Source organism: Mya arenaria, chromosome 4 (genome assembly GCF_026914265.1).
Source record: "Mya arenaria isolate MELC-2E11 chromosome 4, ASM2691426v1".
NCBI classification, from domain to species: Eukaryota; Metazoa; Mollusca; class Bivalvia; order Myida; family Myidae; genus Mya; species Mya arenaria.
The window spans coordinates 41815757-41842968 of NC_069125.1; the positions used below are offsets into that span (position 1 = coordinate 41815757).

Consider the following 27212-nt stretch of genomic DNA (forward strand, 5'->3'; position numbering starts at 1 on the left):
ATTAAAACATTAAAAATGGAATCTATCAGAGATTGTTTTTTTTTATTAAAGAGTAACAATGTGAACCTTGCAGTGTGATGCATCTAGAATGGCTGTTTGGTGCATTAAAACTTACCTTTATGTAGCTTGCAGTTTCAAAAAGACACGGCACCATGTAATGAAAACAAGGTACCAGTAATCAATTTGCTTAATCTGAAGGTTTATGCTTTCCTTGCGTTAAGACTGAAGTTTTGTTGGGGAAATGCCTGCAATGTTGAGCTGCTGAATAGAAATGATGAAGCAGTTGTGAACTAAATACCAAAAGTGATTTTATGAATATTCAGCTCATATTGTTTCATTGGCATAATTCAGGAGCCTTGCCAGCTACTGGTGATCTTTTGAAGATAATAAAAAAGTTATTTTGTTTTGTTTAAAGCTTAAACTTTAATTATGAATTCATGAAAACTTGACATATTTGGCAATTGTAACCAACTTTTACTTCAATTAAGCTCAATTCCTATTTTGTTTTAAATTCACAATGTTCAAATTTTTCTCTGCCAGACACTATGTTCCGTTTTCTCCCTTAGTACCCCGTCCCTTTTCTGCAGCACCATGTCCTTTTGAAAACCTGGCTGAAACCCTATTTAAAAGGACAGGCTGACTTCTCATAGTGAACATTTGTGCCAAGGAATTTCTAAATCCCATTATGCTTGATAAAGTTAAGAGTCCGGACACATATTGTTGACATCCACACACCCGCCTGCACAACAACATCCCGTATCTTATAACCTACGGTTAATTAACCTTCATTATTTTAAAGAGATAAAAAAAATGGAAAACATCATAAACTTATACTTTTATTTTACTCTATTCCAGTGCTTATGAATACTTTTCGACAATCATAACAACGGTTACTGTAGCCTTGAAGGGTAACAAAGAGTATTATATACAAAAGATTGGGTATTGCAGTACAATAATTAAAACATTAAAAATGGAATCTTGATGAAAAATGAATAATAAAATGATCTAAATTAACAATTGCATAATATACACACATAATAAAATACTTTCACTTGTACACAGGTAACAAAATAAGACTTACTTCTAAAGACTAAGACATGCAGAATCTTAAACAATTAAATGTGCAGATACATGTATTAATTGACTCTGTACAACCATATTTTAACATTTAACAACCATGTAACAAAACAGTCATCCTGAGTTCATAAGTTTAACACAATAAACCATCCATCAACAATTTCAGAAACTTAGGTAAACCAATTCCATAACATTCAAAGTTTGAAATAATTTCAAAATATAACAAGAGCTGTCACAGAGACAGCGCGCTCCACTATTCCGCCGCTTTTCAATGTAAGGATTGAAAAGTTTTGGCGAAACATGCATGGATCACTGTTAGATTAGATTTCAATGCAATACATGGTGTGCTGAGATATTAACATAAATGTGGTTCCATGCAAAATTTTAACGAGAATTTCTAAGTATAATAATAAAGGGTCATTATTTGCAAAATGCAGTTATCTAACTTTGTTATTCAATTAAGTTGGGTGGTTGAACACCATTGTATAAAGTCTCAATGCAATACATCAAATAGTTGCTGAGATATTATCCTATGTGTGCTAACATGCAAGACCTTGACCAGAATTTCTAAGTCGCATATAATAAAGGGGCAAAAATTATATATTATAAAAGATAGAGTTATCTTACTTGATTAAATAAGAAGGTTAAATAGATGGGAGCCTGTGTGTAAAGTTTCAATGCAATACATGATGTATTCGCTGAGGTATTAACCTATGTGTGCTTACACACAAAACCTTAACCAGAATTTCTATGTCGAATAAAAAAGGGCCATTATTTTAATTTAATGCAAACTGGAGTTATCTTACTTGATTATTTAAGTAAATTGGATGGTTGAGTACCATTTAAAAGTCTCAATGCAATCCATCAAGTAATTGCTGAGATATTAACCTATGTGTGCTTACATGCAAAACCTTAACCAGAATTTCTAAGTCGAATAATAAAGGCCTATTATTTGCATCATATTCAAATAATTGTTATTTAACTTCATTAATTTAGTATGTAAGATAGTTGGAAGAACATATCCAAAGTTTCATTGCAATAACTGATGTATTTACTGAGATAATGACTTAAAGGTGCTTACATGCAAAACCTTAACCAAGGTGTGACGCCAACGCCACCGCCGACGCCAGGGTGAGTAGTATAGCTTCGAATAGTCAAGCTAAAAATTATAATATAGTTCTGCTTTGAACACCATAATTTTTCTTACGATTATCTACAATCTTACGATTATCTACAATTCTGTTCAGTGTAAAAAATCAACATTGTTTCGAAGGAGAAGATTGAAATTTGTTTTTAAGAAATTTTAACAGTATTTGGAGAAAAATCATTCTTAAACATTACAAAACCAACAAAAACAATTATAGTGCAAAAAGGAAATGGTAGAATTGTTGTTAGCCTTAAATTTAATAATAACATGATCTTATGCAACTGTAAATCATTTTTTATCATAATTATTATATGGCAACATAATATAAACTGATTTTTATAATAACAAGAGCTCTCACAGAGACAGTGCTCAACTATTCCGCGGCTTTTAAGTTTAAGGATTGCTAAAGTTTAGTGAAACATGCATGGATTACTGTTAAATTAGATTAAATGCAAAACCATAAACCGTAACCAGAATTTCTATGTCAAATTATAAGGAAGGATAATTTGCATTATATGCAAGAGCTGTCATACTTGATTGTATTAAGTTTCAATACAATACATAAAGTAGTTGCTGAGATATTAAACTATGTGTGCTCACATGCCAAACCTTACACAGAATTTGTAAGTTGAACAGTACCAGCCCATTATTTGCATTATATTCAAATATTGTTACCTAAATTCATTAATTATATAGGTAACAGGTTAGGAATTCATATCTGAAGTTTCCATGCAATCATGATGTATTTGCTGAGCTGATGACTTATAGGTTTTACCATCCAAAACATTAACCAAGATGGCCTACGCTAGGTTGAGTAGTCAAGCTCTCCTTTTTCATTGAATAGTGGAGCTAGAAATGCCTAAAAATATCATCTTTTTGAGGTTTTAAAACTTAAAACTAATATGCACCATTAATCAAGCTAGTATGAGTCATAATTGTATATGCTATACATGTGTACAAGTTACCTACCAATAGAATACTGACCATACAGATTTTGGATGCACCTGCATACAATCTTATTGCATCTGTTATGAGTTTTACACACAAAAAAAATATAATGGCAAATACAGATAAGGTATATATCCAAGTAATACAAAAACAATATTGAAAACTTAAAAATGTACATTTTAATACAACTAAGTGGCTTCTTAAAAAGTCAACACCTTTATTGCCACAGTCATGGCCCAAGTTTCTCCCCAAAAATAGTACTACCTAACTAAAATTTATATCCGTACATCTTAGACCATGTCCATATTTCGGTTGTCGAAGTATGTAGTGACCCCATTCGGGTTGTAAGCGGGGCGTTGCACGGTCCTATGACTGGGCACACTAGCCAAACTGGGCTGAAATACAATAATTAACATAAGACAAACAAGGTTATTAAATCACTCATCAATTCTTAACATCCTAATGAATGAACATAGCTGCATTTTCATGTACTTTGTCTGCCAAATTTGATTTTAACAATGCTTCAGTGATACTTAGTGAAGTAGTTTGAAATGTAATAGTAGCTCAAATGCAATAGAGTAAAGTATCTTAGTACCAGTGGGTCAATGACAGGGGGGCTGGAGCCGTAGCGTGTGTCTGGCTGCACGTCCTCTTCCTCCTCCTCATCTTCATCCTCTAGAAGATTCATCATAGATGGTGCAAGCTTCTCACCGAGACTGATCACAGGTTAAGGAAGTTAACAAAGTACATTCATATTTCAACATTAGTAATATATAGGATCTAACGTGAGACAGAGTTGCCATTTAATACAACAAATAATGAAACAAGTTTAGGATGTGTTATGAAGGAGCCTTTCGAGATTTCTTCATTAATTTAAGACTTTAGTAGAGGGATAAGTGTCATTAGTGCAGTGTTGTTTCCTGCCATTTTGGGAATGGAGCCGAGGCCTTTGTGATCGGGATAAATGCATCATTTGACTTAAATTGGGAGTTCAAATTTTCCCTAGAAATGAAGTTTTTGAAGAAAAAAATTAAAGAAATGATCAAGTTTATGTCTGAAAGGACATTCCAATACTTCTAAAGTAATTTAAAAAACAACGATGGAAATTTGGAATTATATTTTCACTCTTGAATTTTTGTCATATATTTAAGCACTGGAAATGGAGCTGAACTTTGATATATGTAAGTGCAGTACTTGAGCCTTAATGAAAGTCTGACAACGAGGGTAAAATCAGAAGTATACTCCTTAGTGTTTAAATTAGACTATTAAATCAATTGACCAATACACAGAACAGAATTACTTAGGGTAAGTGTTATTTTGTTAACAGGCCCAGAGGTGGTATTTAACATTGGTCTCAAAAAATCTAAGAATAACTTCAATTTGTTTTTTCTGGGGCAAATAACTGCCTATTCCCCCCGCCAAAAGAATAAATTTTCCCCTAAAATCCCCCTTGCTTAAAAGACAGTATTTCTTTAGCATGATTTTGCATTTCCACAAAGTCTGAAGATTTAACCTATTTGGCAGCTATATCATAATATTGACACAAGGGAAGCTTAATCTAGCTTAATCTATTATGACAGAGTATTATTACTGATACATGTATATACTCTATTAATGAGAAACAGGAATATGAAAAGAGTAATTAATTTTGTACATTTACTTATTTGCTTAGGAGCCTATGGAATAAAAACGAACGAGGTCAATAAAAGTTCAAGTTGAACGTCAAGATAATGATTCTTGTAGAGAAGTGATCTGAAATTCTGACCAAGGAAAATGAGACTCATCAATAATATAGTCACACTGCCGTAGTTCGGCTTAGATACTGGTTTGAAACCAGAGTCTTCCAACATATATACATGTAAGTAAAGTATGTATTGCAATGCCTCTTAGAGCAATTAAACCATTATTCAAGTAACTTATTGAGATGTTAAAAAAACTAACGCCCTTTTTAAAATGTCTCTTTGACTTCCATTTGTATTATGTATTATGTGCATAATTTTACTTTATATTAAATGATTTTACATTAATTGATTGAGAAACTTTGCATTATCTTTCATGGTAAGCTAATATAATTCACGCTTTGAGCTTGTTGTCAGTTCTGCTGTCCATTAGGAGCCGCCTTTAGGCTTAAACCCACAACATCTTTGGTGCAACACAGACAACCAAACCACTAAACTATCTCACATTCACCTTACATTATAACATTAAATTTACGAAATAATTGTAAGATATTGGTTGAAAAAAAAGTGCAAGATACAGTAAAGTAAAAAAAAAAGCCCAAAAGAATACTTTTTCCTACCTAAAAAATGTGAATGATGATCCTGACCAATTATTTTTTTATTTAAAAGTTGAAGGAAATTACCAACAAAGCATTTATTTTACATGATTGTCTTTGTCTTCTGGAAGTTATCTGAGACAAATTAGGACAGGTTGAGCATTTTTCAATATGTTGAAATATAATATGATATGATTTGATATGTGAAAATAGAACTGGTCACTTAAAAAATAATATTTTTTTGCATTTTCTAAAAAAAGGGGCTATAAATCCAATGGATGAAATATCAATTTTGTGTGGCCTTTATAAAATACCCTTATACGTATTGTACATTTTGAAATATTCACATGAAGCCGTTCAAAGCTTTCTTTTCATAAGGATACATCTGTTTGGCATTTTTCTTCTTTCTTTTGAAGAACTTCCTGGCTAATGATGCAAGCTGCTTCTTTGAACCTGAAAAGAGATATAGCATCAATAGTTCTTACAATTTGCGTTATTTATTCCAATGTGTCATCAGCATCAAAAATCATACTATTTGTATAAATAACATTTGCTCCTGTTTGATGAAGTATCCATTATAGGGTTTTAGCTCAAGAGATCTGGGCAGGTGCTACATGCTGTACTTTTTAAGAAGCACCCTTCTGCCTTCATGGAGACCAACATGGGCACTCTTTTACCTTCATAAAATTAAATGCTTCAAACTGCCAAATATTTTTTGGGGGGTTTATTAACAGTTATAATAGGATTAATTTTTAAATTCATACAACACAGCTACAGAATAACGTCGTAATTTGCGTTAATACTCTTTAAAATGCATCAATTACATGGTGCGTATCCATATCGGTACCCTCTTTGCGAAATCTACTGAAACGGTACCCTTTTTGTACATGCACTGTTCATTCTCTGTTGAAAACAAATCAGCAATGGACAACAATCCAGTTAATGTTCATTCTACTGATAAAAGGAGGTATGTCATGTGCAAAAGAAGTATACCACGGAACACTATATAATGTTATAGCTATGTCTTTTTTTGTAATGTGCCCACTTTTCAATTACTGCAAATCCACAATAAGCTACACAATATTGATATGTCTTGTCTTGCCTACCGCCTCTGCATGTCCTGCGGGCTTAAATGAACCACTGGTTTGATTATGTACACACCATACATATTACATGAATTCATTTAAATATAATATTCATACAAATTGCAATAATTTGTCAAAAATATATGTAAAATTCAATAAAACACCCTACTTTCGGTAACAAAGTGGCACGGGTAAGGGTATTGATTTTTGATATCACAGGTAACCTCTCTTTCAATTTTTTTCAAGCAATAGTAAGAATGATATGTTGTTTAACGGAAACTTGTTTGCAGCGAAGAAACTGACAAAACTCAGCATGTTTACCAGCGTGTTCAAAGTTTGTTAGAATTGCTGGAAGTAATTCAGTCATTTTCTTGCAAAGCGACTCTACTATGAAAAAAAATGAGAGAGAGGTTACCTGTGATATGGATACGCACCGTGAATTATGATATCAAATTGAACATGCAAATTGATTTTGAACCTACTTTTGCCCATGCCTCTGATTTGTTGTCGAAGCTCCGCATCTGCATCTTTGTCTTTGGCAGAGGGCTGACTGAACGGGAAAGCATCCAGTGTCTGATCACCATTGTCTCCATAGCCCTGGAGAGCTGGGAAGAAATTGGAGAAATAAGATTTTGATAAATAAATTTACATTGTCAACATCATCTTTATCCTTGCAATGGCCTGACTAAAGGAAAGTGTGCAGTGTTGAGTCACTGGCAACTTCATTGGCCAGGTTAACTGGGAATAAAAGTTTCAAAAATATCAAGGCATCACTTGTAAAGTATGTACAAGAAGATAAGCCAGTATACATGGTCAACATTCTTGTCATTGTGTGAAGGCTGGCTTTAGGGCAACACGTCCAGTGCCTGATCACTGACATCTGCCTAGTCTTGGTAAACAGTGAAGAATTGAAAAATATTGAGATCACTAGTTATGTATGTATAAACTGATAAACATATAGTATTAGCGTAAGTATTCAATAAAAAAACAAACATTTTTGATCTCAGATTTAAGGTTTTGCATGTGACAAAATAAGGAGTTATAGCACATTTAACTCCATACCACTGTTGCAAGCTTTCAAAGTAACTCAGCTAAGGTTCTGGAATGAAATGCGTAGACATTTTACTGCTGAAAAGTTAAGAAAGGGCCATAACTACACTTCAGATTCTTAAATTTAACTGTGCCGACAATATGCCCCGATAACTGGTATGAAGTGTGAAGAAATTCAGGAGAAGGAAGGCATACATATACATTTAATAAAATAAAGCAAATAAACCACATGCCTACCATTGTCTGGGGGCCTGTCTGATGTCAGCGGTGTAAAGTTTGGCACAGCCGAAATTGTTCTGTCTCCAGTAGGGGTGTTAGACTCTGAAGATATAACAAATTTGTTAGGCATAAAAATCCTTTCATTTTAAAATTCACAGTCAGCTTACTATAGACTTAGTATTTACAAAGCAGCTCCTGAGGTCTTTGAAAGACCTTATTTTATTGTAAAGAATTCATTTGATCAATATTTGGACTTGCTGACTCTATGATTGCTTACAGCAATACAACAGTGAAAAGGAAACTACAGCAGGCCTGCCAAATTCATGAACATTTTCAGTGATATTTTTTTATCAAGCATAAAGAAGCACAAAGACTTGTAGACAAATTGCAGGATGCATGTTTTTATCAAAAGAACCTGCATACACTTCAACCAAACATTTTGTTTACCTTTTCCCTAGTATGTAATACTAAATAGGACTATCTGAGTGAATATATATATTAAGTTAAAAAGATATCAATACATGTATTGTTTATAAACCATGTACAGTTTTAACCATTTATCCTCATGCGTCACATGTATTTGATCAAATATCCGAACCTTTCTGTAAAGTTTTCATGAAGTCCTCATTGCCCTCAATTCCTGTAGAAACTCAGAGTTCTGTAGCGCAAGAGCGAGCCTTTCATCCTCAAGGTAACGGGCAAGTTCCGGGTCAATGTTGGCTGAGGTTTTCTTGCGTCGACGCTCATTCTCCTTTATTCGTTCCTCCAACATCCCCTTACTGAAGTCATGGGTCTCAATTATCTGCAAAACAAGCAAGCTTGTTTCAATCAAAATTATTTTGTACTTAAATTTAAGCATACATGTTGGTCCATATATATAAGCTTAGAAAAATGACACCATTACTCGCCTGCTTTTCTCAAATGGTCAACGGGAATAAGTATATATGTACGCGTTATAGTCTAAGCCACACCTTCACATGTATTTTATAATAGTATCATGTGAATATGATTATCTTGAACAATATTTGAGCCATAGCAAAAGGCTTTGAGCAAGATCCTGCTGCCGACAACACCAGCTAATGAAAATGAACATAGATCGTTGTCACAGCTACCTACATATTTATTAACAAACACATTTCACACTTTGTGAAACACCCACCACAGAGTGTTTTCCAGGAGACAGGCCCTTATCTTTGTGTCGAGCTCCGCTTGACTTTGGAGTTTCCTCTACCAAACTGAACGAACGTGTGAACTTATCAGATGATTTACTCTTCTTCTCCGAACTCCGTGACTTAGCAGCATCTTTGTCTTTCCCGTCTTTGGTAGATAAACTGAATGATCTTGAGACTTTTTCTGATTTACTACGAGATTTGTGAATTTTTGGTCGAGCATCGCTCATGGACTTTACATTCACTGGCGTAGAAGTAAGACTAGCCATATTGTCCATTTGTTCTGATTTGGCACATGAAGAACCCGCCCTACTGGTATCTGGGGGAATAAGCCTGAGAAAGTCCTCAGGCAAATTTCCTAGCATTGGAGGATTCCAATTGCGAAATTCCCTCTTACGAGAAGTGTTTAAGTTTTGTATGTCACCCGTGCTAGATATATGAACACCAAATGCACCACTAGACTCCTGAGAGGGGGAGAAACCAAATCCTGGGCTGGTGTTGTGTCTGGCCGCCAGACCAGAGGGACTGAGACCAGAGGTGGCTCCAAAATGCTCAGATCGCGAGTCCACGTCCAGTCTAAGCTGGTTCCTGTTAATTGGGGGCTGGGAGGAGGAAATGGGTGTAGTCCAGATGCTCTGAGGACCATCCCTAGTGCCTGGACTCCTTATTGCCTCAGAGTAAGAGGGAGGAGAGTCTGCTGACTGGGTTAAGGGAGCTGCAGCTGCTGCCAGTAAGGATGTGTCCATGTGATCCTCGTGTTCTTTAAACAATGCCTGAAATGAAGGTGTGATACACATGAATTATGATCACTATTTGGTATCAAAAGGACTTTATTAAGAGTACAAAAAATCATTATACATATGACATTCAATATAATTACTTTTGTTTGTTCATTAAATTATGTTTGTTTGTTCATTAAACTTTGTTGATGGTTTAACATCAACAAATTGATAAACTTGTATTCAGCTACTCTATAAAATTGAATATAAAGTCATGCAGAGAAAGCAATATGCAATAACACTGGTCATAAAAGAGCATACACTTTTTGTCTGATATCAGATGAAAATACAAATGATTTGAGTTTGAAACAAAACTCACCCTAGCATGACCCGAGTCATCTGGGACGGTGGCAAGACCAGTGTCCTCATCAATTGTCATGGTAAGCAGCTGGTCAATTGTAGCATCCACTGCCCCATCATTAGCACGCAACACAGCTTCTATCACCTCATCATCGAGGGTTGGGAACATGGTGCGAAAATCATCCATCGCCTGGAAGAAGTCAAGCTGTCGTGTGCTCTTCCTTGGACGAGGTGGTCGCTGACCTGGATTAGCTTCCCCTGACCTGTCAAAAGAGTAACATTTCTTTATAAATCATCTATGCACCAGGTGTTGTATGTTTTGGTTGACAAGTATTCAAGTTATAGTAGTGAAAGACAAACACAAGACGTGAGTCTGCTACTAAGTTTATTCTACAAGTGAAGTCCAGTGGTTAAGCAAGGGTACAAGTATTAATAAATCTATAGTCTGTTTCATAATAGAACACCAGGTATATCAATTTCTGATCGTACATGTAGCTTTTGTTATGCATTATAAATACAAATATCTATGGAATACAGAGAGTGCTGGTTATAGAAACTCAACCAAAATAACCTCAAATACAATTCCCTTTTATAAACAGAAGTATGACAAAAGGTGTCACATCATGGGATTTTTGACCTCAATTTGAAACAAGAGCGCTGTGGACCAAACGCCAACCCTTATCAGCTATTTTTAGTCAAACAAGGAAATATAATTTTTACAATTCTTAAAGCCCAAAATACTGTCCTTCCTTAAAAACTGTGTACCGTAAATGACTGGGTATTAGACGCCCATTTTTCCTCAGATTTCGATGCAAAAAAATGCCTGCGTATAATACCCCGTAACAATTTTTCAAAGTTTTTTTCTGAGGTCGATTTTTAAGCTGAGAGTTTGTTTACATTTATGTAGAAAGGGAAGTTACTCGCGTCATATTGATCGATTATATACGGGTTAAAACGGCAAGTTAAAGATCGGTATACGGTATATCGTAAGACATTTATAATTTTAACAAAACTATTTTTGGATTAAATGTTTTTCGATTAAAGTTATTCAATTTATTTTTGAATAATAAATTGAATTGAACAATAATTAAACTTGCATATAAGAAAGCAAAGTTGGGCACTGTCAAAATATTTTTTGTCAGTTGTACGATAAGGTGTGAAAAACTCGACTGTCTTTAACCTGTTAACATACCAATACTACAAACTGTTGCGATAATGGTCTTGTTTTTTTCGCACTTTGTCACGTTCTTTATTCTTTTCTGTAGGTGTTGACATTTTGAGAACAAACTCGTACAATATAAGGTCTTTGCAAAACTTAACTTATTATTCTTGACGTATTTTGTTTACGATATACTGTCAGAAAGAATCTTACAAATTGTCATAAAAGGTACTTTTTAGTGCCATCCAACAACAAATTGTCACACTAGGTACTTTTTAGTGCCATCATGGGGAAAGTGCGTACATCGTACACAGCACGAGAAAAGCTAGCTATTATCAGCTATGCTGAAGAGCACTGCAATCGTGCAGCGGGTCGCCAGTACACCATGAATAAATAATCTGTTATGTTTTATATCACATGAAACAAATAAAAATGAAACCTATTTTGCTTTGTGTTATCATTGTATGGTTTTAAAGATAACCATCGCCATTTTCACGAAAAAAAATAATTTTGTCACTGTCAACAAACATGGTGGCCGAAAATGCCAGACAATTTGACATTTTTTCTATGCGTCTTTTAACCCAAAACATAAATTAAAAGTTTTTTCCCCGATTTAGCACATATTTTTTTCCCTGCGTCTAATACCCCCTATCGTCTTATAACCAGTCATTTACGGTATTGTCTGTGACAAGATTTTATTATCCCCATTTTCATTTTTATATCTATTCTTTAGCATTTTTTTAATAATAGCAAAGGTTCATGTTTTTGAACGACACAGCTAATGCCACTGATGACACAAAGGCTACCATAATAACACAACTTCTAGGTTTAAAAAAAGACAAGCTAAAACCAATTCACAGTTCACAAATCAATGTATACCTATGTTCATTTTCTTTTCTTCTTGCTTCCGCAGTTGCCATCTTATTTCCAGGAAGATGATCACACAAATGTGAGGTTTATGGTCATTCTTAAAATGGGAGAAGTTTCAAGTAACCTGAAACAGACATGTACGGTAATTAAAATTCCTTAAATACACTTTAATTCAACAAAGCAGATTTCTTTATTAGTTTAATTTAACATCTGATTCACTGATGCACAAAAAAAGTCACAACTTTCTGTTTTTACGCTATATACATAAACAAAGAAGATATGACATCATAAATCATAAATTTTTATCAATGGTACCACTACATGACATTCATTATCAACTGTAACATGCTTATTGCTGAAAGGGAACTTAACATGTATTCACATTTGCAAGACAGAGAAATTTTACTTCACTAAAAGTTCAGAGGCATGTTGCTGTTGTTACACTTAATTACTGATCTGCACATAAGGCTGTTGATGTATACAATCTTGTTCTATGTCTATGATATTAAGCTAATTTTGAATCCAAAATTAACAACATATTTGATGAAATACTTAAATACTGCTTATGTTGTATTTAAGTCAATCCCATGCCACACGTTTAAAGCTGCACTCTCACAGATTGAACGTTTTGACAACTTTTTTATTTTTTGTCTTGGAACGAGCAGTTTTTTGCGTAAATATCTGAAAACCAGTCGTAAAAGACTGATGATTAAATTTGGAATGGAAATATGAAAATCTGCGATCTGATCTTTAGTCAACAGTCTTTCATCACTGGTTTGCAGATATTTACGCAAAAATTTGCTAATTCCAAGAATTCTTAGAATCCTAACTATTTTAAGAATAAGCCTACATCAATCGATCATATTTCTTGTGTCATATCTCACAGCTGATATACGATTCAATGCAAAAGTAATTCTGAAATGGGACTATAAGATGAAAACCCTGCAGTGCAGCATCTAGTCCATATAATCAGCCGCTTCAGAGTCTTTGACGATTTTTAATATGGCGACTCTACGCGTCCATATCCCACTTGTTGTTTTTCCTAGCCAAAAATGGCAGATCCCTGCGCTAAGTATATTGAGCGGAAAGATAATGGGCACCTGCTATAGATGGTTTCAAAATGGCGATGCTTTATTGACAGACGTTGATCTAAATTAAACCAATAATTTGTGTTTAATTAAAAACTTATGTGTAATTAGTAATAGGTATTGGCTAAAATAATTATTTAAAGTGTAACTTTTATGTTTTTATTTATCAGTGAAGTGTTTAGTATTGTGGAGTAACAGTTGAAGAATATATTTTACATTGATATTGAATAGACGACTTGTGGCGTTTAGGGAACAAAATGAATATCCAAATGTAAAGAAAATTCCCTAAACGCGCATTATTGTGGCTATGCAGCATCTAGTCTAAAATAATAGACGTGTTATACGGGATTCTTCCAATCCCTAACGTCTAAACGGGAATGTGCAAAAAACGGGGGTGTTTTAAAAATATTGAAATTGTTTTAAGTGAAGTATTTTATGGTTGAAATTGATCATAAAGAGTTATATTCATATTTTACCATGTAAGTGAAATGTTATTTTGCACTAAACAAGCATTTAGTGCATTAAAACAAGTTGTTTACCTTTCCAATAAAACGAAAGCTGACTGACACAGACAACAATTATGCGAAGGGGAACAACTCGATACAATCGTAATAGCTCGGCCTCCTCCGACAAAGCTTCGAGATAGACCTCGTTATACAATCGTAACATCTCGGCCATGGCCGAAATGTTCCGAGCGATTTAAAACTGTGCCCTAAAGCCTTGCAGGTGCCCTTCATGTATATATCGATATGTTTTGACAGAATGAAATGAAAAAAAGCCGTCAAACTCATAATTATAAGTTGGATATTTATTTTTTTGTGTACGGAACAAATATAAAATAACATTATCTGGTAATATTTCTTGTTTTTATGATATTTTATAGACGCTATATGCTTTAACCCGGAATCCTGATCGGAACAACTACCCACTTTTGGTACTAAACAATTTGTACGTGAAGGATTTGCCATATCAAAAATCTAAAAAAAATCCGTCAACGTACAAATATTTGGACTACGGTCGGTGGAATTACCGAAATCCCGAAAATCCCCGTAAATACCGAAAATCCCTTCCATTCTCTGAGGTATATAGCGTTTTCTTTAATACGCCCGGATTTACTACTTTATTGTGTTCGAATGTTGTATGTCGTAATTGTTGGAGGTTGGAGAGGGGTGGGGAATCCTGGGGAGGGTGGGGGTGGGGGTCGTGGTGACTAAAACCCGGGACCCCCTTTCATTTTCAAAAGTTCGTACAAAAGAAGAGTATGTGAGGAGGTTCTTACGCCGTTCCTTCAAAACTGCATTGTGTTTTAGTGGGTTGTATGCTGTATATCTTGGTGGTTGGAGAGGGGTGGGGGAGTCGGAGTAGTTGGGGTGGGGCAGGGAGTGATTAAACCCCGGGAACCCCATTCATATTTCTAAGTACATACACAAGAGTATGCAGTATGGTTTAAAACTGTATTGTGTTTAAGTGGGTTGTATGTCGTGGTTGAGGTTGGTTGGAGAGTGGTGGAGGAGTCGGAGGAGGGGGTGGTGGCTACGAAGAAGTCTCAAATACTACTTTCACATATCTCATTTCAAATTGTAGAGGTAAGGGAGGGTAGGGTCGTACCTTACCGTATACAAAAAAGTATGCGAGGGTGTGTACGCCGATAGTTAATACTTCATTTTGATCGTCCTGTATGCCAAAGTTGTTGGTGGGTGGAGGGGGTGTGGAAGTCGGACGAGGGGGATGGCTAAATCCCAGGAAGTCCTTTTAATTTCATATATGTTAATGTTTTAACGACTAGTTCAATATCACATTTTATTGTGTTTGATTGCTATTCGTATTTTAAGTATATCGTATATTGAATGTTTTAAAGGTGTATTATTTGTTATTGATATTTCCTGTAATAAGTTATCCGTTTATTTCGTTGTAAAGCGCCTTTGAACGTGTGGTTAAAAATGGTGCTGTATAAGTTAATCGATAAATAATAATTGTGTATTGTGAACAAGTTGTGTGTCGAGAAAGGTGAATAATTGGTATCAAGCGGGAGTTGATTATATTCAAAGTCAAAGTCAAACACGGTTTATTCTCTCATACCATAAACATGGCAAATGAGGTCATATACAAAACATATATACATGGCGGCAGATATAATGTAAATTTCTAACTACAATTCATATGATACCCAATACGAGTATCGAACGGTCATTCACATGAAGCCAGAAAACATTATAGTCAAATCACAATGAATAAGGTTGTATCAATAGTAGAAATATTACCTTTGAATCACTTGTACATAAGAAAAAGAATATCTAACAATTGTGTGCCTAATTTAAATAAATTAGGTACAGTGATGGTATTTATGTGAAATTGTACAATTTGCATTTCTTTCTTCGCGAGATTGTGCAATGAAACATACCAAGCGATTCCACATAACAGTTGAGACACATACAATTCGTTAGGATACGCATAAGGACAATTGTATAATCAACTCCCGCTTAATACCAGTTATTCACCTTTCTCGACACACAACTTGTTCACAATACACAATTAATTATTATTTATTGATTAACTTATACAGCACCATTTCTATATACATGTTCAAAGGCGCTTTCAACAATATAAACTGATAACTAATTACAAGCAATATCAATACAAAAGCTATTAAACAATCAATGTTCGACATATTAAAAATCAAAAAATAAAAAAAAATATATATAATGTGATATCAATTGAATTACTAGTTTGAAGTTAAAACATTAAATATCAATATCTACGATAACAAAATAACTCCAGCCCATGTAAAGTACACAACTTCTGTGTATTTTTATTACCGTCTGCTGTTTATCAGATCACACATTTAAGTGTCTTGCTGTGCGGTGTCATCCAATACAGTACAATTTTCATAAACGAAACTGAATGAATAAATCTTGTTATCATACTTCGTTGGTTTTGATTACGTTTAAGTCACCCCAACACCCCTCCACCGACTCCCCTTTCCCTCTCTACAACCAACTATGGCATACAAGCGATGACACTAATAATAAGTAATTACTCCCGGCGTACAAACCTGAGAAATTTGAATCAGATGTTACAGATGTTTTTAATAATCATGTTCCTGTGAAAGAAATGTACAGAAGAAGCAAACAACTCCCATATATGAATAGAGAATTAAGAAAGGCTATTTACAAAAAAAAATGCATTACCATAAATTTTTGAACTTTCGAACCTCCAAAAACTGGGAAAAATATAGAAAACAGAGAAATTATGTAAATAAACTAAAAAAGAAATCGATCAACATCTACTTCCAAGAACGTTGTATAGGTGGTTGTAAGGAAAATGATTTTTGGGATACAATTAAACCTTACTTGTCAAATAAATCAAGTACTTCACAACCCAAAATAATTTTAACTGAAAATGAAAAAATAGTGTCTGAAAATAGGGAAGTTGCAAATATTTTTAATGACTATTTTGTAAATGTAGCAGATAGTATAGGGAAGGATTACATTTTTAATAAGAATAACCATCCAAGTTTAAATAAAATAAAACAAGAAAACATAGATAGTAATTTTAGCTTTAAGAGTACTGACTCAGGGACTGTCTCTAAAATTATTGACAAGTTTAATGTGAAAAAAGCCACAGGAGCAGACAAAATATCAGTAAAATTATTAAAATTAGGTAAGCAGTCACTTGTTGAACCAATAACAGACCTGGTCAATCTTTCAATATCAACACAAGTATTCCCAGATAAACTTAAGCAAGCCCAGGTTACTCCTCTACATAAGAAAAACGACACAATGACAAAATCAAATTATAGACCAGTCAGTATCTTACCAATTCCATCCAAAATATTTGAAAAAGTTATGTCCTTACAGCTTTCTGACTATTTTGACAGTATCTTTGATAACTTTTTATGTGCATTTAGGAAAGGCCATGGTTGCCAAACTACACTTTTAAAATTACTAGAAGATTGGAAAAATGCCTTAGACCAAAATTTATACTTAGCAGCTATCCTAATGGATTTATCAAAAGCATTTGACTGCCTACCTCATAACATTTTATTAAGTAAACTATCTGCATATGGCTTATCCGAATCGGCAACAACTCTTCTTCAATCGTATCTCACTGGACGCAAACAGCAAATCAAAATTGGTAATGTCGTCAGCTCATGGAAAAATATAAAGAAAGGTGTGCCTCAAGGCTCCATACTAGGTCCCTTACTTTTTAATAAATGTATTTATTAACGATATTTTCTATTTCATACAGAAAGGAACACTTTATAATTACGCAGATGACAACACACTATCTTTTAGTTCACCTGATTTTAATGAAGTTAAAAACGTTTTAGAACAAGAAAGTCAAATTCTCATTGAATGGTTTAAATTTAATTGTATGCAAGCTAATCCAGATAAATTTCAGGCTATAGCTGTTGGAAAAAGAACTTTTGAAAAAAACCCAACTTTTAATATAGGTCCAGCTGATATTACCTGCGATGAAGTTGTTAAGCTGCTCGGTGTAGACATAGATTATCAGTTAAATTTTAATGTTCATATAAGTAATATTTGTAAAAAGGCAGCAAGACAACTTAATGTTTTGAAAAGAATTGGGTCTAATTTAAGTAAATTAAATAAGCTTACTACATTCCATACATTTATAATTTCAAATTTTAACTTCTGTCCAATGTCATGGCATTTTTGTTCTGAAGATAATACTAAAAAAATGGAAAAAAATCAGGAAAGAGCTCTAAGATTTGTCTACAATGACTATGAATCATCGTACAATAACCTACTAGCTAAAGTTAACTTACCAAGCTTACATATAAGAAGAATGAAAACCATGGCAATAGAAACTTTCAGAATACTAAATAACTTAGCACCTCCTGTCTTATCAGAATTAGTACATAAAAGAAAATCTAAATATAATTTCAGATACACAAATATTTTGGAAATCCCTAGAGTGAAAACAACTAAATTTGGTAAGAATTCCTTCAGATATGCTGCCCCTGTGCTGTGGAACTCACTACCAGAAAACTACAGAACATGTTCAAACTTTAATCAATTTAAATCTCTTATGGCTTCCTGGAATGGTCAAAACTGTAGATGCATTGCCTGTAATTCCTCATCAAATTAAATTATTGTTTTCTCTTTTTCTAACTTAATCACAGCACAGGTGCGTATACCCAAATAATATTTTGTTTGCTTTCTGCCCTATTCAGTTTATGCGTTATGCTTGCCTTTGTATGTTTGCATGTCAACTTGTGCTTATTATTTTTGAGTGTGTGCTTGCTTGTGACAAAGTTGTTGCATCTTTGCAGTCAATATTTCTGCTTTTGTTCCATGCATGTAAAATTGTTTAGGACATCATAACATCCATTCTGTTTTACATGTGTTGTATAATCTTATTTCTGATTTCATTAAATGTTTTAATATGTTACTGAGAATGTTTAGCTAATGTAGTCACCCTCTGTGAGAAAGTTGCTGATCAGTTCTTCTCAAATCTGATTTGGGGGGATAATTGATTTCTTAAAACCATTTTTCTTTGCAGTCGCACTTTTGTGCTGGTATTGATAATTCAGTGTTTTATTTACATAAGTTCTTATAGCAGTTTTTAGGCCACTGGTCAGGATCAGCAGCGTTTTCCACAGCTTTAGATATGCTTAATATGTGTGCTTTTAGATGATATATAATGTAGAAATATCTAAAACTTTTTCCTTTTATAGCTATTTTTACTCTTGTTGATCTCATATACATTTGTTAACGGTCGGTTAAAAAGCTCATCAGAGCTTATGTTGCATATGTTTGTGTCTTGCCGACTTGAAATAAAACTTATTGTATTGTATTGTATTGTATTGTAAACCACCTCGCACACTCGATGTAAAATGAAAGGGGGTCCCGGGTTTTAGTCTGGGATTTTCGGGATTTCGGTAATTCCACCGACCCTTTGGACTATGCAGCATCCTGCTACATGAGCAACACAAATGGTGCTCTGCACCAAACTTAAATCAGCTATTCAAGTCAATATTGAAATTAATTACCTGATAAATATTGTAGCGAGCTTTTGGCATGGGATTTGATCACAATAAATGATGCTTTGACTTAATTATTTCCTAGTTCACAACTTTTGACCAGTTCGGACTGAACGGCAAAAGCACGACCGTTGCTCTCAGTTGACAACAAAATGCATACAGATTATCAAAACAACCTTAAGTATACAGGCATTTTCAATGTTATGCCAGAGATAAAGAATATACCTTAATGATTTATTGAGTTCATACATTGAAGAGATAAAAAATAAAATGAAAACAACTTTTTTTACTAAACAGGAAATGGGATTGGATAACAATCGGATTATCTCGCGAGAGTACAAGCGTCTATCAACCACGATCATGCAATGGCCGGGTCAAGAGTACATAAACATAGTTCCATTTTTAAACGGTTTGTAACAATTATGGCGTTGCTACTATAGTGTTATTAGTAAACAAACTTTTATATCAATGGCTTCAAAATGTTAATGTATTTTTGGCTATTGTAATTTCTGAGGAATAAAAAACTTTAGCTGAGGCCTTGAGTGCTTGATTGTAGAAAATGGTAGAGTGTAACCTCAATTATGACTTGTTTGGCTTGTGGTTGCTTTCTCTCATTTTTCAGCACTATTACAATGCACTTGCCAATATTTTTCGGATAGATGTCACTGGCAGGCAAATAGGGAATAAGTCAGTCTGATTCATGGCAGACCGGTTTTGACAGAAAAAATTTGAGGCTATCCAGGACACCTCTGTCTTTGCAGCAATAATGCATGTTATGGGATCTTTTTTAACCTTTGGCTTTCACTATATTCCCCTTAAGGCCACAAGTTAGCCAATTCAGAAGATTGTAAAATATATACTGCCACTGTAACTCTACAATAACTCTGAATATACAAACAAATGTAAAATATATTCTGCCACTGTACCTCTACAATAACTCTGAATATACTCAGCTAAAGAACTTCAGCGAACACGTTATATATTACCTTTTTGGATGTGTTCGCTGAAGAGAACGCCGTATCCAAACCCTACCAGAATTCGTGACATTTTTATGTCACGCTGTTATTTCACTTGTATGCATTGTACAAACAAAATAGCTGTATCCTTAGGTTAATTAAGTTAAATGTAGTTCACAAACTCATTTTCAAAACCAAAAAACGCTTTAAAGATAGTTGGTTTAGCATTTTAATAAATCCTATTACAAGCATTCCTTATCTAGGTCATAGTTGTGTTCAAATTTAATCACGTGACACCAAGATTCTCCGAAAATACCCATGTGACCAAGTGTTTATTTGCTGTTATTTTTTCTATTTCGAATAATTAATAAATAACTAATAACAAATTTGGAATATATAAATTGTTTTTACTTATCAAAAGGTATTTACAGCCTTACTGCAATTGGATTCAACTAAATGAACAATGTGAATCCGATGCTATAAATAGAATCCATAGACGTCATCATGGTCATGTGATTGCATTGCATCATCACACTCAATTAATTCTGGTTGACTTTACTATGGGGGTTACGCCATAACTTTAATGTGTTGTAAACATCAAAAAAATAAATATCAACATTAAAGTTATGGAAGCCAGAACTATGAATATACAAACAAAAGTTACATATAAATGAGTAAGTAGCCAATACCTTTTAGTAACTGCACTAGTTTTCCATGAAAAACTGATGCAGGTTGGCTTCTGTCAATTTTTCTAGGATTCAACATTTGAAAGACGAAGTATACTATGGAGCCTTGAAGGTGTAGAGGCGTCAAAACGAAATATTGACAAAAGATTCTGAAACTGCAGTTTATTCACAAAGGCCAAAACTCGGAGAAGCTATGCATTTATCCTGTTTTTGTATGTTCAATGTTTACCTGGAAACCATTTGAAAAAAAACCCCTCACATTTACAAGTAAATCATAAAATATATATTGCTGAGGACCATGCCAATGCATCATTTCAACATTTATGTTACAGTGTTGATGGCCTGTTGAAGTCTGAGGCTCTCGAGTGGAAGAACAGACCACTGTGGTACGATGTGATGAAGAAGTTCCCACCCCAGGTAGAGCCACGCATGGACAGGCCTGTACCAAATGTTCATGTCAAGAAAATACTGTACCCAGAGGACTATGTTAGAGCGTAAGGGATTTGTTGCAGAACAGCTATTGTTGATTGTTTTCATTTCTTGTAGGTTTATTTTTGCATACATTACAACTGTCATTGTTTGATATATATTAAAATGAAATTGTGTTATAATACCAAAGCGTGGCAAATACTATTCCTAAGAATACTACATAAACTGTTTGCAGTAGGTCCAATTACGCTGAAAATTTATCATTTTGATCTAAGCTAGAAAACAAAAACCCTGACCTCTTAACTTGTTGTATGGATGGAATTTGCATGATTTCGAATTTGATTTTAGTATTTTTCATTTTTGTGATGCTTTATACATTTCTGTCACATTAGTATCTTTTTTTGTATTGATATTTTTTTAAAAACGAAGTTTGCTACCTTGAAGTGAATGTACAGTCATGTACTAGAAAACTTTATCATTTCATTAAAGGAAATTGCTGGACGTGTATGAATCCACTGATGTGATAAATCTGCGATTAAAAAGGAGAGATATCAAGACAAAACCGCAGTTGTAAGTTGAAACTATTTCATCATTTTGATTTTGCATGAAATACAGTGTTATTTTTTTTTTAATTATTGATATAATTAACAACTTAATAAAAATGCAAGGTTGTTATCATCAAGACATTGTTCTTCATTTATCCTCGAAGTACTGTAAATAGATGTTTAAATACTGAACATGTTGTTTCTTTTTTTTGAAGGCAATGATATGGTTCATGTAAATAAAATTAAAGAGTTGAGCTTTTACTAAATGATCCTCAATCAGTGGCGAAATTCATGTAGAGCCCCATACTCTACATACTAGGTAAAACTTCTGCAGGACGTGTTCAAAATTAGAGATTTGATGGAATTGTTGTAGAAATGTTTTAAACAAATAGTACTTGTAATGTAAGGAATTTTGCTTGGCTAATCAAAAGCCATATTTGTTGACTGTCAATACCTGCAGGTTCGTTGATGAATACCTCAAGCGCCAGCGCCCGGGTGTATCTGTGGAAGAAATATTTCAGGAGATTGAGGAGAAATTCAGAAGCGAGGGAAAACGTTTGTTGCGGAAGAAGAATCCGGTAAGTTGTTACTTAGTTGGACATAAGTGGCAAAAGATAGTAAGCTAAGCTTACTAGGCTTGTTTGAAATAAACATTTTACATATTTTGAATAGTTATACAAGGATTCAGGCTTTATTGACTATTATTGTGATGACTGTTAATCGTTTAGGCTTCAAGTTGCTACCATTTCATGTATAGAATCTGAAGAAAAAAAATTATGCCCGGAGAGGGCTGAATATAGTAATCAGACTGTCTGTCCGGCCATCCGTCCCGCAGTTTCAGATCAATAACTTTAGAATGCTTAGGCCCAGTGACATTAAACTGGATATGCAGGTTGGTCATTTTGATTTTGAGGTCAGATGGTAAAAGGTGGAGATTGTGGTGCCTCAGTCAGTCCCCACAGTATCCAATCAATAACTGAAGAACACTCAGGCCTATTGACCTCAAATTTAATGAATGACAGGATTTCAATGCAGTAAACATGATATGCCATTTCTCTACATCATCCACTTAAAAGTTATCCAGTGTTGCCGTAGTTATTTGTTTGTTTCTTTTTTTGAACATACATGATTAAATTTTTCATACCATCTTTTCTATTCTAGGTCATATTTTTTTTTAATCATGGCAATTTTTCTCACATTATGTGAGGTGTTCACACAAAAACACGTTCAGTAATGACCAAAAATCTCATTTACAAGTAAAACGGACACTGGTTAAAATCCACTCCATCTTGTAATGACTTATCATCTGTGTTCATACTTTGCTCTTTAAAAATGCTAGCGACCAATATTTCCAATCTGCATTGAAAGGTCGTCATATAAATAGGTTATAATTTATACTAAAGGCTATCCTTCAATATATGCCCTAGTACCCTTTAAGCCTTTCGGGGGCATTTGTCTCATTCCTGTGACAGTACTTGTTTTGTTATTTAAGGAGTATGTGTACTTCCCAAGCTTTTTGTTTGTAAACAATTTGTCATGCTCTTTATAACTTGAACTTAAATAGGTCTTGTAATCTGGTAGTTGAAATATTTCTGCCAGAACAAGTTTTTGTGAGTGTAAAGGATATTTGAGTCCTTCCTGTCGTTAGGCGACACATGTAGTGGAAACATACTGCATGTGAAGATTTAAGACAGGTACATAAAAGTGGCTCCATTATAGACTGGTCAGATAGTGAAGATTCATTCCTGACTTTGATACAGAGCCTACATATCAAGTAGAGTAATACCACTTCACCAATATTTTAATACAGCCTCTTGACCAATAAAGAAACAGAAGTGTTATGGCTCTTTCTTGCTTTGGAACTAGCATTACCTGTTGACAAAGCTGTTCAAATTGTTCGTCTGTCTGGTACAGTCTATTTTCAACCTCTCTGAATATTCTTGAGTGTAAAGGATATTTGAGTCCTTCCTGTTGTTAGGCGACACATGTAGTGGATACATTCTGCATGTGAAGATTTAAGAGACAGGTACATGAAAGTGACTCCATTATAGACTAATACAGAAGAAAGGTAAAGTAATACCACTTGACCAATACAGAAGAAAGGTAGAGTAATACCCCTTGACCAATACAGATACATTGTAAAAGGTAGAGTAATTCCACTTGACTAATACAGAAGAAAGGTAAAGTAATACCACTTGACCAATACAGAAGAAAGGTAGAGTAATACCCCTTGACCAATACAGAAGAAAGGTAGAGTAATACCCCTTGACCAATACAGAAGAAAGGTAGAGTAATACCATTTGACTAATACAGAAGAAAGGTAAAGTAATACCACTTGACCAATACAGAAAAAAGGTAGTGTAATACCCCTTGACCAATACAGAAGAAAGGTAGAGTAATACCCCTTGACCAATACAGAAGAAAGGTAGAGTAATACCACTTGACCAATGCAGAGGAATGGTTGAGTAATACCCATTGACCAATACAGATACATTGTAAAAGGTAGAGTAATTCCACTTGACTAATACAGAAGAAAGGTAGAGTAATACCACTTGACCAATACAGAAGAAAGGTAGAGTAATACCCCTTGACCAATACAGAAGAAAGGTAGAGTAATATCATTTGACCAATGCAGAGGATTGAGTAATACCCCTTGACCAATACAGATACATTGTAAAAGGTAGAGTAATACCACTTGACTAATACAGAAGAAAGGTAAAGTAATACCACTTGACCAATACAGAAGAAAGGTAGAGTAATACCCCTTGACCAATACAGAAGAAAGGTAGAGTAATACCACTTGACCAATACAGAAGAAAGGTAGAGTAATACCCCTTGACCAATACAGAAGAAAGGTAGAGTAATACCACTTGACTAATACAGAAGAAAGGTAAAGTAATACCCCTTGACCAATACAGAAGAAAGGTAGAGTAATACCCCTTGACCAATAAAGAAAAAGGTAGAGTAATACCCTTTGACCAATACAGAAGAAAGGTAAAGTAATACCCCTTGACCAATAAAGAAAAAGGTAGAGTAATACCCCTTGACCAATACAGATACATTGTAAAAGGTAGAGTATTTCCACTTGACTAATACAGAAGAAAGGTAAAGTAATACCACTTGGCCAATACGAAGAAAGGTAGAGTAATACCCCTTGACCAATACAGATACATTGTAAAAAGTAGAGTAATACCACTTGACTAATACAGAAGAAAGGTAAAGTAATACCACTTGACCAATACAGAAGAAAGGTAAAGTAATACCCCCCTGACCAATAAAAAAGAAAGGTAGAGTAATACCCCTTGACCAATATAGAAGAAAGAAAAAGTAATACCACTTGTCCAATGCAGAAGAAAGGTAGAGATATGCCCCTTGACCAATACAGAGGAATGGTATTGTTATGCCCTTGACCAAGAAAAAAGAAAGGTAGAGTAAACACCACATATATAAAACCATATAGAAGAAAGGTGGAGTAATACCCCTTTAAGGTAGAGTTATGCCCCTTGACCAATACAGAAGTATGTGTTGGAATAAACATGACCTGTTGACGAATATTCTCAAGCTTTGAGGGCATTTTGGTCCTTCCTGTTGTTAGGCCACATATGTAGTGGATACATACTCAGCCCTTTTTTTATGGCAAATTTGGGGACGATATTGGGCCCCATTCCCCATGGGGTAAAGTATATATTTTTCCCCAGGTTTGTGTCAAAAATTCCCCCATTGTGGAAATTTTATTTTACTACTGTCTGTAGAAGTCATATTTCATTGTCAAACTGTGAAAACAGGTAAAGATCAGGTGGGCACCATGTTAAGTTTCAATCGATAATCTAGCCCTCATGATGGTAACATGTTTTTTGTAAATTCCCCAATTTTGCAATATACAAGTTAAATTTCCCCTGTCAAAAGGCCCCGCCATACTTCCCCAAATTTGGGGAAAAAGGGCTGAATACTGCACGTGAAGATTTAAATCAGGTGCATGAAAGTGGCTCCATTATAGACTGGTCAGATAGGGAAGATTCATTCCTGACTTTGATACAGAGCATATAATTGTTAAATAAGTTACTTACATTTTTAGTAGTTTTACAAAGACTATGAAACCAATTCTGGAGTTATTTTTAATTTCACATAACGCTTGTATTTGTTTATTTTCTGGGAGCAATAATAATGAAGGGAGAGGAAACCAAGTCAGCCTGGATATGTTATTGTCAGTTGATTTGATCACTGATAGAACTGTTTAGATCAATATCAATGTGGGCTTATTATTTACAGAGGTGCAGTATCTACTGAGATTGCTTCCTGATTTTTATTAACAAATATCATGTTAAATGGCCATTATGCAGAAGCATAAAGTTATGGTCTTGACTCATAATTATTAAAAATTTCCACATGAAACTTAGGATAACCTTGTTACGTGTGATAATAATATGAATGCATATTAGTGGGGGTGCCGATAACTGCATTTATTCCATCTATTGTTTGGCGATGTCTCTTAAAAAAGGAAAAGTGATGGCATCTGCTTGCTTGTGTGATCTTTTAAATTATACATGTAGGTATACAAGCGTACACTATCGAAAGAGCTATTTGTCAAAGTATAACCCGTATGGCTAGTCATTATTGTATAGTATCTTTAATGGGTAATGAGCTTTCCCCTACACTTGTTATCTTGTGTTTTCAGGTCATTATAAAGTCAGTGAATATAGAAGAGGAAGCAAAGGATGGCTTTGATGTAAAAAAATTGGATGATATGTCCTGAGTATGAGAGACAATTGGTGAATAGATGTGGGCATTTTTTACCATACCAGTACTAAAATCAAGAAAGTGGGACAAAAACATACTGGCAGTGTCGAACGTGTGTGACCTCAGCTACGGTGTGGTTTTTACTTGATTGATTAATTTTGTCCTTATCAGCAGAACAAAGAACGTTTTAAAGTAGATCATGCAAAAAAAGATGAAGATTAATGCATATCAGTGAATTTCATTGGATTAGCATGAACGATATGAGTTCACAAATATGAAGGCTGAAGTTATATCTCATCTTGATGAGTGGTTCTATTTCCTGTTGAAAGTAGCATTTAACTGAAATACATGTACTAAATGTTGAAGTATTTTTTTAAATTTTTTTTGGCAACAGAATGTATACAATGATTTGTTTGGATGTTCAGCATCTTCTTTGTTTGATATAATTTAAAAAAATGTATATGTGTTGTATGTTAATGCAAATGAACACAGTGTTGATGAAAATAAATGAATTAACGGTCAAAGATATTACCTTGGTATGTGTCTAGAACATTTTATTGTACAACAAATTTGAAATTTTGAAATAGTTTTGGTGTAAACTTATTAAATAAGCTCGATTGTGATGAAAGCAAACAGCTTATAAGATCTCTCTCGAGTCTGTTTCCTGGCTAGAAACCAGTACTGTG

At 34.3% G+C, this 27212-nt stretch overlaps 2 protein-coding genes across 2 annotated transcripts; one reads left to right on the forward strand and one right to left on the reverse strand.

Annotated features, from left to right (window-relative positions):
• Window positions 1-823: 823 nt before the first annotated feature.
• On the reverse strand, window positions 824-19519 carry LOC128230806 (CUE domain-containing protein 1-like). Its single transcript, XM_052943248.1, is given in 11 exon segments — window positions 824-3567; window positions 3768-3888; window positions 5831-5900; window positions 7015-7137; window positions 7820-7903; window positions 8400-8435; window positions 8438-8603; window positions 8961-9743; window positions 10069-10312; window positions 12088-12202; window positions 19399-19519. Coding segments are annotated over 10 exon segments (1773 nt in total). The 5' UTR covers window positions 12129-12202; window positions 19399-19519; the 3' UTR covers window positions 824-3462.
• On the forward strand, window positions 19295-27044 carry LOC128231372 (probable 28S ribosomal protein S23, mitochondrial). Its single transcript, XM_052944112.1, has 5 exons — window positions 19295-19582; window positions 21148-21309; window positions 21734-21814; window positions 22250-22367; window positions 26465-27044. Exons 1-5 carry the CDS (start codon window positions 19539-19541, stop codon window positions 26540-26542), a joined length of 483 nt encoding a protein of 160 aa, XP_052800072.1. The 5' UTR covers window positions 19295-19538; the 3' UTR covers window positions 26543-27044.
• Window positions 27045-27212: the final 168 nt, after the last annotated feature.

Excerpts from the sequence above, each read along its gene's own strand:
- LOC128231372 (XM_052944112.1), top strand. The coding sequence starts at position 19,539 with ATGGCCGGGTCAAGAGTACATAAACATAGTTCCATTTTTAAACG. Across the intron at positions 21,310-21,733 it reads CCAGAGGACTATGTTAGAGC|GAAATTGCTGGACGTGTATG; the intron begins GTAAGGGATTTG and ends ATTTCATTAAAG. Across the intron at positions 22,368-26,464 it reads TGTTGCGGAAGAAGAATCCG|GTCATTATAAAGTCAGTGAA; the intron begins GTAAGTTGTTAC and ends TTGTGTTTTCAG.